Genomic DNA, 13,024 nt, shown 5'->3' on the forward strand with positions numbered 1-13,024 from the left:
ATCTATCTATCTATCTATCTATCTATCTATCTATCTATCTATCTATCTATCTATATAAAAGCAGCATTTGCCCAGGAAGGAGCTCTGGGAGCGTAGTGATTAGGAGCTTACTACTAGCTGTTCTGTGGGAGAATGATGAGGATCTCTGTTCCCATAAAGATTTACAGCTTCAGAAACCCTATATAGGGTCGCTATGAGTCAGAACTAATTCCACAGCACATCACCACAGATGAAAGCTCAAAAGGCAGAAAGAGATAGAAAAGGAGAAATAGAAACAAAAAGAAAATGTAAAGAGTATTGTTACATTGTAGGTGCTGCAATCAATGTTATGAAACAAAATGTGCATGAATTGTTGAACGGAAAACCAATTTGCTCTGTCAACTTTCACCCAAATTGCATTTAAATGTTTTAAAACAAAACAACCAAAAAAGATCAATGTCAAAAAATAAAGTAGCAATTGATCCTGGTTAAGAGAGACTAAGAATCGTAATACATACTAACAGTGATCCTTTGTTGGATTCTGGATTAATTACAAGGATTTTTTTTATTAATAAAAAATCTTAAAATAGGCTGTATAGGTAACAGTATCAACGTTAAATTTCTTGGATGTGTGGCCATATAGAACATATCCACAGGATGTACAAACTTGAGTATTTAGAGATAAATGTTATGCCTACCAATTATTTTAAGAACAATTCAGCAAAAAGAAAAGTAAGTATCAACATAAAGAAAAGTAAAGCTGATGACATAAAATATTAAGAAGTTTTTATAAGCCCAGGAAAGTGGTTTCAAGATGTGGTACTTTAAGAATAACACCTTAGTTTGGTTCCTTCACGTGGCATATGAATAGACCTTAGCTTCCATTCCACTCTAACCTCATCAACACCTTACGTTATATGACTCTTTTAGCACCAGTGTTATTGAAGTCTGGAATGTATTTCTCACTTTTCTCAACTGGTAGATTGAACAGAGAGGGTCATCTTGGGAATAATTCCATCCCCTGAAACAACATGTTTCCTATTTCAGCTAGTTATTTGTTTCCCTTACTAGCCTTTGGGTTTTAGAACAGTCTTGGCGTATGATTGGTTATCCATAAATGTTTGTGGAACATAACTGAAGAAACACTGATAGTAAAAGGTATGAAGGACTAAAAGGCTAGGTAGAGCGTAAAATTCAAATCCAAGGAGAGAGGCGAACTGACATGTGACCAAAGACAAATCATTCAAACACTAAGTTTCCACACCTGTAGAATGGAGACAGTTCTTGTTCTGTTTTATAACATTGTTGAAAGTACCAAATGAAGTGTTTTGAAAACTACAAATACAAGAAAGCATATGTTCCTTACACAGGATTTGACCTCTTCTGATTTCCATACAGGCTGAGGCATACAGTGAACGGACAGTGAATAAATGGTCCTCCTTGAAATAGTACTATTTTCTCCCTCAATTCAGCCTTCCTACAGCTTCTCAAGCTTCCTCCAGTTTTTAACGGTTGGAGACTAAATATGTAAAAGGTTGGCTGCTGCCCATTACACAAGTACATTTAGAAGCAGGAGCAAATTTCTTGGGAGGGGGCAGAGGATGAGTTTATATCTTTAATGTGTCCAATATACTAAGAGTGCACCAGGAAGCCAGAAGGTTCTAATCCAGAGTAAGGATAACAAAGACTACTTTTAGAGAGGCTTACCATTTTGTGAAAATCTCCAAGTTTTTATTCTAGTCAATTAATGGAAATTACAGACATGTAAAGGTTTAATAATTACCCGTATACTTTTTCCAATTCTTTTTAAACTTAAGATAATACAGCATTTACAAAATGATTTTAAAATTAAATTTGCTATACAAATGCAAACAAAAACATCTTAACTCTTTAAATGCCATAGGACTTTTAACTTTATACAGACACCCCTATCTAAGGGAAAAGGAAACAAAAAACCAAAAAACAACTCAAAGCAAAACAAACAAAATTCATTCTAAGAAAGCAAGCAACTAGCTATTTACACTACTAACATACCTTTCCAAACTGAGAAGGATATATAAAGTTAAAATACTAAATTAATTTTAGCTCTAAAAATGCAATTTCCTGGTTCTGTTATATCAGTTTCAAATCACATGCTTCAGGGAACCATGCAGTATGGATATGTTTAAAAGGCATATACTCAAAATTTTATAGTAGTTTCACAAATTCTAAACTATAATTTTATTCCCCATATTAACTAAGCACAGAAACAAGCTCACAGATTTCATGTCTAATCTTTGGTTGCAAATTGTTCCACCTGTTTTCTAGCCCTCTAAGAAATAAAACAACAACGACAACACTTTGAGGTCTCAATCCACTTTACGAAAAGAAAGCTTTATGAAAAGCCTGAACAATGAATTTAAACATTAAGGAGAAAATGAGAAACGTTAGGTGTGTGAAGTAGGAAATGTTAATTTCATGCACTTAGGAACACACACTCACACCCCACAGTAGTAGAAGCAGTAGAAGAGGAAAACACTACATGTGTAGGGGTAGAAATATTTGTTACATCATGATGCTGGCTGGCGATGGAGGGTTGCCGCCTTAGAGCCCCCTGAATGGAACTTCCACTCTGGAAAGCATTCACTACATCCATCTGCAAGGAATCAGAGATTGTGACAGCTTGCTCAGCAAGAGAGAGAGAGAACAAGAGAAAGGACCATTCCATCTATTAACATATAAAAAGTAAAGAAAAAGGCACTTTTTACAGAGCAAGAGTAGCATTTTGCGATGAAAGGGGGGGGAAAAAAAAGCTTAGAGGAATATGGACACATTCTTTCATAACCATTAAAACTTTCGCTCATTCCAGTCACCAGTACTATTTTTCAAAATAATAAGTTTCGTGGCTAGAAAAACTAGGAAAGAAGTCCAAGAACACACTTAAGTGTTTTCTCCCCAGGTCAAATAGCCCTTGATTCCCGCCATCTCTCCTACCTATCTACCAGGCCCATACCTGAGTCTGGATTCTGTTCAGACCTCTAAACCACAAGATCTGGCCACGCCGCAACTCCCTTTCAGCATGATCAATCTCCTCAACATCTTCTGCTAATTCTTCCTCAGGTATTTCTTCCTTTTGTGTTCCATGACCAGCTTCTTTGAGGAATTTTAAACGGCTAGTTGGAATTGTTGAAATAAGCTACAACACAGGGGAAAGAACTTAGAAACAAATCCTATCAAGTGCAATTAGAACTGATGAACCTCAATACAAAAGGTATTAAAAGTTGCAAGCATATCCAACTGATTTTACCAATGAAGTACTGAGATCCTGTCGATCAGGCTTGCTTTTCCAGAACAAATAATACTCTTCTGTTAGCTACACAAATGACTGAAGTTCTAAGAGTAAATTAACCCAATTATATTTTTCAAATTTTAATTACAACATACTAAATTATACAGTTATGACTTGATAGATTAAGCTAAACTATCATTAATTACATTTTAAATAAAATGCAAATGACAGGTGGTCTTATTGGATGCAAAACAAACATAAATAGTACTGTATAGAGTTTATGAGAAAAACATGACATATTTTTTTAAAAACCTCAAAGTTTAGTTGAAAATAGTTCTGGCTATTAAATGAGTTTATTTTTAAATAAAATATAAGTCTTTGATATTGGATTAACACTACTTGACAATGACACCAAATAGGGACAGATGCCCCCAAACATTAAGGATATGAAACAGCAATGAGTACATATTAGCTTTTAAGTAATTATAGCCCTTCTTTAAGGAAGTAGGGTTATTATCAGGAGTAAACAAGCTTAGAGAACTGCTCGGAGAACTGACAGTCCAACTTCCTCATTTCATAAAGGCAAAACAAGCACAGAATCATATGCAGTGACGTGGAGTGCCTAAGACCCTGGGTCTCCACACCAACTAAGTCAGTGTTCTTTCAATCATAGCACATTTAAAATAAACAGAAGATGTCAATCAAAGAGTAACTAAAATCCATTGGGTATGCTGTATTGAAAGGGGAATTTCTTCTTCCTAAAGTTAGACAAATGTTTTGCGAGGCTGTGAGATTTGCTCTGTCCCTGGGAGAACCTTATAAAATAATTACAAGAATTATTAAAACAACAACAAGAAAGGTGAATTAAGTATGGATCCTACTTAAAAGAAGATTTCTATTAACTAATGAGGTCTTCAAAATGAGTAAGTTGAAAAACCTCAGAACCTAGAAATACAATAAAGAAAAAGGTAAGATAATGGTAAATGAAAATTGAGCTAAATTTAAGATAAACCTGGATGTCTGGTTTGACTAACTTGCAGAATGACAATAATTTCATTCACAAGTTAATACTATAATATATACAGGAAGACTTCAAAAAGCTCATGGAAAATGGAATTAAAAGACAATGAAACTTTTCCACAAGCCCTGCTCCTACGAAAATGTTAGTACAGATTCCTTAGGAACTACGTACATACAACATTATCACCACTTATTTAGCTCTAAAACATGTATTTGCAAATCAGTTATCTATTGTAAAGGTGAAGTGTAGCTCATTTTTAGGATACAGATGTTAGTCAAAAAGTATTGCTACAGAGTAATATAAACCTTTATTAATAACATTATTCAAATGTGAAGTTACTGGGGGTTTTTTTGGACATATTCTCCACCTAGGTGTTTCTTTTGAAGACAGTGTTTTCATCTCTTTAACCCTTTCCTCAGGAATTCTGCAGTTGCAGATTTACACCAAGTCAAAACTAGAGTTTTGGCATCCTCGAGGGACTTTAAACAGAGCTCCTTTGGAATGGTTTTTTTCTTGAGTTTTGGGTATAAAAAGAAGTCGGGAGGGGTAAGATTACTGCTTTAGGTTATCAATACAACTTCTTGTAGGACAGTCCTTGCTACCATCAAAGAATGAGGCAGGTATATTGCTGAGATGGAAAAAAATTCCTTGGTGCAATTTTCCTTGGACATTTTTCACACCAATGAAGTTTTTAATTTTCGTAAAACGTTGCATGCGCCCCCATGAGCATCCTGTGTCCTTTAAGACAATCTATGAACACTTCCTTTGGAATCCCAAAATACAGCTTCCATAATAACCTTTTGAGTTGAACTCTCTGTCTTGAATTTAACTGGCACAGCAGACTTCCTCAAAAACTACTGATTTGATAGGATGCTTTTCTGAAGGAATCTTAATGAGACTAAGAACATGTGTATGATTGAGAGAACTTCTCTGCAGCTATCCAATGATCACAGAGACATGTCAAAACACATCTGGTTTGGAATAAACCATGTATGAATTAGAATCTTAGTAGCAATATTTTTTGACTTAACCTGTGTATACACTTTTAAAGTCACTCAATCCAGATAATCTAAAAAAAGGTACTTTGTGGCCCATTTTTCTTTCTAGATACCGTTATTTTATGAGAAACAGTCTTTAAGTGTAGTTCAAGATTTTTCCTGTGGTTAGATTAAATCATGTAACACAATCATTTAAAATCATCCAAACAAAACAATTTTACCTTTATGCAAGATAAATTATCACAAAAATATAAAAATAGATTACGAAGCAAAACATGCAGATATTATCATCCTAACCAATTATATCATCTGTAATAAAAGTAAAACTTATTGTAAAAAAAAAGTTAAAACTACTAAGAAATTAAGTCTTCTATATATATGTAGGCATAATGAAAATTATGGAAGAAACATCACATTAAAAAAAAAAGAAATCCCTAAATGGCCTTTATTGGTAATTATTTAAGAGTCAAATAACAAAACCAATTGAAGAAAATACACACTAGAAATTAAAAAAAAAAAAAAAATCACTGGAGGCTTAAATAAATAATGAAGTTATTACCTGGCCCCAGAGTAACGTTCCCATTCCTAGGAATATTGACCAAAGCCACTGTTCTATTGAAAGTTCTGAACAACTGAAAGGTTTTCCACCAAACTGCACAATTATTATCTGGAGAAATAATTAAGAGTAAATTATTGAAATCTTAAAAATCTTTCTAATGCTTTAATAAATATGCAAATTTGTGCCCTAAGTGTATTATATGTGCAGCTGAGTACAAAACAAATGATATAGTAAAAAGTCCAAAAACAAATGATTAAATGCATGTAATATTTCAATTAATGCTTACATAAATAAGACAAATATAAAAATTCTTATGCTCAAGAATAGCTTTATTATACTGTTTCTAATGAAATCTCAAATAACTTTTCCCCTTTATTCAAAAGTATAACTCTTTGAATAATTTATGTCTTTTTATGAAAGAAAATGTATTTCTGTGGTAATGACCATTATGTTATAGAAAACTGCACATAATATTCAATCTTTTTTCCCTATATAGTTGTTCATCCCTAGGTAACATTTAGATTTCAGGATACATATGAATTAACTGTAAGAAAAGAAAAGCAACTTATGTGAACTATGTGGTAAAACTCAGGTAACTTGCTTTCCCATGTAAAGAAACCATAGTCCAATGAGCTATATAAATACAATTCATAATGTAGTACTTATATTTCCCTCCCTATTTTACAAGATGCTGCAGGATAATGCTAATGCGCTAGACCACAAGGTCAGTTTGAACTGCTAGGTCCGCCATTCAAAGCCACTCCTTGTAAACACTCTATGAGGTTGCTATGGGTTGGAACCAACTTGACAGCACTTAAGAACAAACAGTCTACGGAGTCCTGGTGTAGTGCTGTAGGATAAAGCAGTGGACTGCAAGGTCAATTTGAACCACAAGGTTGGCAGTTCAAACCCACCAGCCATTCCTTGGGTACCCTATACAGGGTTCACTATGAGTTGGAATCAACTCGATGGCACTAAACAACAAAACAGTCTATATGGGAATATTAAGAATTAAGCAGCAGTATTCACCCTCTTGTGAGTCTGACAGGCCTCTCCTTCCATATGGCAGATAGTAGCTGCCAAACATTATAAGGAAAAAGAATCATTTCAGCAGTTAACATTTTTAAACTTAGAAAACAAACAAACTAAATAAAAATTTTTTAAACAAACTCTATGCCTGGCAACTGAACTTTATTCCAATTCAAGTGATATGTACATGTTTGTCAATTTCACTATACTTCAAAGTTGAATATTTGTACACTTGTATACAGATGCCCAACTCGTCTGTTAACAGAAACAATTATTTTGATTGGCTGGTTTAGTTTCTTAAGAAATTCTAATCCCTTACTGTAAAGCTGGAAGAAATAACACTTTTTAACATACACCCTAGATCAGTATTATATCACAGAATTGTACTCTCAACTTCTGTCATTTACTTGATTATTGTATACTAAACAACAGCTGTTGTTAAGTGCCTGCCAGTTGGTTCTGACTCACAGCAACCCTGTATAGGGTTTCTGAGGAGGGGCTGGTGTAATTTGAACCACCGACTTTGTGGTTAGCAGTCTAGTGTTTGTCCTTTAGCACCACACCAGGATTTCACTATTTATGGCTCAAACTGACCTTGTGGCTCAGTGCATTATCCTACAGCATGACACCAGGACTCCAAACAACTAACTCTGTTGTTGTTAAGTGCTGTTGAGTCGGTTCTGACCCACAGTGACCCTGTGTAGGGTTTCCAAGGAGCGGCTGGTGAACTTGAACCACCGATCTTGTGGTTCAAATGACTCTGCAGTCCAGCTCATTAGCTCACAGCGCTACACCAGGACTCCAACTAACTAGGTTAATATAAATAGTAATGCATACTTTTTACTTAATTTTGTATATTTAAATGGCCTGTTCTGAAGCACTTCCTAAATGTGTACTGAGGAGATCAGGTGTGCTGTCTCTAGAACAGAATATTCTGGATTACGTAAAGTTCAACAGGTTAAATCAATTATACAATTTCTCAAAGCCTTTGAAAGGACCCCTGGCGCCGCTCAGCTCATCAACCACACCTCACACCAGATGGCCCATCTAGAGACCTTTATTCAGGGTGAGGAAGGTAACCTCTGCCGGAGAGACGGAGAGAGAAGGCAGGAGGCGGAGGGGAGGAGAGGAAGAGGAAGAGAGCGGCAACAGCAAGGGAGGGGATTTATATAGATTCAACGGGAAGGGAGTGGTCATTGCTGGGGTGATTTAGCTCTGGCCTATCAAAAGCCACGTTGTCCTTTAAACTATGCGCCTTGTGGCTTAGGATGCAGAAACGGACAAAATGGAGTTGGAGGGAGGGGAGAGGGAAGAACCGGAAGGTATTGTAACAGCCTTTAACTTGTTTGAAAAGAAACAGAAAAACGCAGCTGAGATCTGAGTGCTTATTTATTGTCAGATACTAAGTATAGAACTTTACATGCATTGTTCTTCCTTAGCTTCACTAGTACCATGTGACCTAATATGTGATCTCCATCTAATAGGTTCTATAACTAATAAGTGGTGGCACAACGATGTGAACCCAGGGATGACTGACTCCAAAGTGCAAACTCAAAAGCAATATACTGTATGGCCTTAGGGATCTCTAAGTGGTAGGTTAAGAATAGGTAACATTTCCTAAACCTATATCATCTGATGATTTAAGAGTAACTCAAAGGATTGGTTATTTCTTGGAACAAATTTTGAAAAGAATAATTCTGTATTAACTGCTACAAAGAAGAAACTATAAATATTAATAAAGAGCTAAGAATTATTATGTACTCCACGATAAAAAAAAAAAAAAGAGACACGAGAATCATGCTGTTATATGAAACAGAAAATAAATGCGATACAATTTTATAAGGTATTTTTTCCAAGTACCTCAGACCTACAATCAAGACTTCAGCTAGACAGCTTCAGGAACAAGAACAAAAGGAAATTATGTATAAATCAAAGGCCCTAATTTTCCTATCTAATAGAATTTCTACAGCAGTGTTTCTCCAAAGTGCTAATCCATGACAGGATAAGGCACCCTCGGCACCCTCACTAGAAGGTAAATCAATGCACTGTTTCCTCAGTAAGAAACTGCTATCACAACTACTTAAAAACAGCAAAAATAACAAAAAAGCCAGTAGCACCAGCAATAAAACTTCCACAGAAATAAAAAGCATGATAACTGTTCTTGCTGATTTACATTCTGGTCCAAACTCCTTATCTCACTGCACCTATCCACAGACCACACTTTGGGTAGGACTGAAGAATGATACTTCACATTCACGATACCAGACTTTGCTGGGAGCTGAATTACATTAACTAGATACAGAGAGATTTCCATATATTAAAAACAGATCAACTTGGTTTTAAAATAACTGAAGATGAAAATGATAGCATTTCACTGAGTGAGCTTTATAAACTCTAGTCCAGGGTTTGGATACTGATAGCCACAGTGCACATGGTATGATGTTTTTGTTAAGGGCTGCCAAAGTCAGTTCTGGCTTGTCATGACGCTATATATAGGATTTCCCAGGGCTGCTAGGTTTGAATGGATGACCTTTCAGTTAGTAGTCCACAGTTTTTCCTACAGCACCAACAGGTTGAATGAACTGTTTAAAATTCTTATATCTTCTAAACATATACCATCCCTGTATAATCCTATTGGTAAAAAAGTTTACTTTTCAAATTCTAAATTTTATTTTGTTCACCAATTTCCTGAAGTAACCATGTACATTTCATTCACTGATTCCAGATTCTACTACTATTAACAATCATATGCATAGAAGTGTTTCCTAAAACTAAAGATAAATGAAGACACAGATATAATACAGTTATACAAAATTACTATACGCAGAAGTCAATCCCACTCATCAACTCCTGTTAGAGGCCTTGTTTTGATCATCTGATGGTATGCATATGCACAGCCATTCAGAACCATGTGAATTATCTTTGTTATTTAGTTGTTGTTCAGTGCCTCAAGTCAGTTCCGACCCACAGTGACACTGTATAAAGGTTTCCGAGGTAACACACTCAATTATAAAAACACAACTGCTATTAATTGGTAGAAGCCCTATACTGATCATTCTAGCAGTGGCGTGCCATGAAGTAGACTCTGACTCACAGTGACACTGTACTGGGTTTCCGAGGCAGTAAATCTTTACGGGAGCGATAGCCTCATCTTTATCCCAGGAAGCACCTGGTGTACTGTAACTGCTGACCATGCAGTTAGCAGCTCAACACGTAACCCACTACAATACCAGGGCAGGGCTCCTGATCATACTAGCTAACCTAGAAAAAGTGGTACCTCTAAAGTCTATTTTAAAGAACATCAAAATTATAGTAATTTCATTAATAATGATGTGGAATGAACAATTAGAATTGGTGGTGGTAGTTATGTGCCATGGAATCGGAACCAACTCATAGTGACCCTATACAGGATTTCCGAGGCTGTAAATCTTTTCAGGAGCAGAAAGCCTCATCTTTTTCCCGTGGAACAGCTGGTAGTTTCAAACTGCTGATCTTAAGGTTCACAGCCCAATTCGTAACCACTACGCTAACCAGAGTTCCAATTAATATTGGAGAGAGTGTGAAATACCATAATCACAGAAACAGTAGTACAATTAAAATACTACTCTGGTTGGAACCGACTCGATGGCTACTTAACAACAACAGCACAGTTTATATACTCTTCTCACATTTAGAATTTCATCATAGGGCAAATTGTCACTGAATAGTTTCAACACACTTTTTTTCTCCCAACACACTTTTAAGACACCAACCAGGTAATAGATATAAGCCCCAAACATGTAGCTGTCAAATAATTTCTGGAATTAGCTACCTTTTTACCTAATGCTTCCCACATAAAAATAAAAATTTAAACAAACTTCCAGAATTACCCACCTGCACCACAAAAGTGCCTAAAACAATTGTGCAGAAGATGGCATTATTAAAGATTCCTTCAAACACATTTCTTTCACCATGAATTTTCCGGGCATTTATTTCGTTGAAAAGTTGCATCAGCACAAAGGTATTAAAAACAATAGTATAATGTTCTGAAGGAGGAGCATGCAAAGGAGCATTTCTTCCATTATCAATATCAAAAAACTTTTCCCCTGAAAGAGTGAAAAATTCCCATTTTGTAATTTACATGTAAAACAAATTAACATTTAAAAAGTATGAAATAATAAAACTTAATCAGGCCCTTTATTTTGATCTCAAATGATAACACAGAAAGTAAGAATTGGATGGACTCTGGGATTATGTCAGAATAACACTCTTGTTCTATAGATGAGGAAACCAAAGCCTGAAAACTATGGTGATGTGAACAAGACCATATGTTAGTGTTAGAGCCAGGACAGGAAATCAGGATACTCTACCCCACTAGCTAGCATACTGACTCCCACAATTTACTAAGCACTCCCTGATAAAGAAGAGAAATTAAAGATAAATAAGTTAGATACAGAACTTCTTAAAAATTTTGAAACATTAAAACATCTTGGATGATACTGGCTTTGAACAGAATTGATTAACTGAAGCTTTGTTAGAGAGAAAATTCTTACCAGCAAATAAGAGTGTAAAGACTACCACAAGTTGATAGAATGCATGACCCAAAATATTCTTCATCATTGTGCGTGAGATGAGAGGCTTATTTCTACCGTAAGGTTTCCGAAGCAAAAGAGACTCAGTGGGTGGTTCGGTTGCCAGAGCCAGGGAAGCGAGCGTATCCATTATGAGGTTTACCCATAGCATCTGCACAGCCTTAAGCGGTGAATCCTAAAAAAGATATGTTTCCTAATAGATATTCACAACTATCCAGGGACTCAGCAGTTCTCAGAAAGCCTTTAGTATTTTTTACATTCTTATAGTAATTAACTTAAAACATTAAGCTTTTCCTTATTTAAATATTAAGTATTAATTTTAAAAAAGGCATATTATATACTTTCAGCTTTAAAATAAATTTCAAGACATAAACTGTCACCTACTTGAGTAATGCAGGCACCCGTGAAAGCAACAATCACCGCTACTACATTAACAGTAAGCTGGAACTGAAGGAATTTTGAGATGCTGTCATAGACATTTCGTCCCCACATAACTGCTTTAACAATGCTTGTAAAGTTGTCATCTGTGAGAATAATATCAGATGCTTCTTTAGCAACATCAGTTCCAGCAATGCCCTATTAAAAAAAATTCTGTGAATTAGACTAAACATTTAAAATATAACTTTCAAATACTCAAAATGCTAACATAAATTAAGAACCACAAAAGTTACTTAATTGTTGTTGTTATGTGCTGTCGAGTCGGTTCCGACCCATAGCGACCCTGTATAGGGTTTCCAAGGAGCAACTGGTGAGCTTGAACCACCGACCTTGTAGTTCAAACGGCTTTGCAGTCTGGCACATTAACCCACAGCGCCACAAAATTACTGTCTTAAATTTACCACAAAAGAAGATTATTTAGTGTTCTGAACTATCATCTCTCAGAAAAGTGTCTTAGTAGACATCAAATACAAACAAGGTATTGAAAATAAAGTTCAAGTCGGATTAAAGATGGAGGAATAAATAAAGGTATTTACATTTACCCAAGTTCCTTCAAAAAGTCACATGAAAAAAAAAGGTGTTTGGGGAAAAAAAAAAAAAAAATCTCACCAAATAAAGAAAGTGGGATAGGAGATATTGAAGGAGATGCAGGCTGGAGGGCAGATAACTCAATGGTAAGTGATTTAGCAGACCCCAAACAGCTGAATCTTAAGTCAGTAGTAGGGAAAGCAGCTTATTTGGCACTGCTCTGGAATCCTGGTGTGGTGTTGTAGGATAAGCACTGGACTGCTAACTACTGGACTGTTAACCACAAGGTCAGTGGTTCAAACCCACCATCAGGCTCCTTAGAACCAACTCTAAAGCACTTGACAACAATAACAACAAGTTAACTCTGTAAGATAGGAATAAAAAGATAAGAAGTTTCTTGGAAGTATACCTACTGAAGACATACTTAAAATTCCTAACTATGAACAACCCAAATAGGATAATATTGTGGTTGTTATGTGCTGTCAAGTCGGTTGCAACACACAGCGACCCTATATAGGGTTTTTGAGGAATGGCTAGTGAGCTTGAACTGCTGACCTTGGGGTTCAAACAATTTTGCAGTCCACCATACTAACTAACCAACAATGACAGATTATGGATTAATAAAGATTGTGG

The 13,024-nt window shown here is 35.7% G+C and overlaps 1 protein-coding gene across 5 annotated transcripts in view; it reads right to left on the minus strand.

The window, feature by feature from the left end:
• ATP2B1 (ATPase, Ca++ transporting, plasma membrane 1) overlaps positions 1–13,024 on the minus strand; it is a 77,804-nt gene that overhangs the window by 10,309 nt on the left and 54,471 nt on the right. For 3 of the 5 annotated variants that reach the window (XM_006870713.1, XM_006870715.1, XM_006870714.1), the window contains 5 exons: positions 11,810–12,001; positions 11,387–11,600; positions 10,728–10,939; positions 5,826–5,933; positions 2,972–3,154 (listed from right to left, as the gene is read on the minus strand). In XM_006870713.1, the coding sequence (XP_006870775.1) occupies positions 2,972–3,154; positions 5,826–5,933; positions 10,728–10,939; positions 11,387–11,600; positions 11,810–12,001 (909 nt within the window). Of the gene's footprint in view, positions 1–2,460; positions 2,615–2,971; positions 3,155–5,825; positions 5,934–10,727; positions 10,940–11,386; positions 11,601–11,809; positions 12,002–13,024 lie in introns of all 5 variants that reach the window. The other 2 variants (XM_006870716.1, XM_006870712.1) reach the window with 2 other exon arrangements.

This window comes from Chrysochloris asiatica, unplaced genomic scaffold, assembly GCF_000296735.1.
Source record: "Chrysochloris asiatica unplaced genomic scaffold, ChrAsi1.0 scaffold00149, whole genome shotgun sequence".
NCBI lineage: Eukaryota > Metazoa > Chordata > Mammalia > Afrosoricida > Chrysochloridae > Chrysochloris > Chrysochloris asiatica.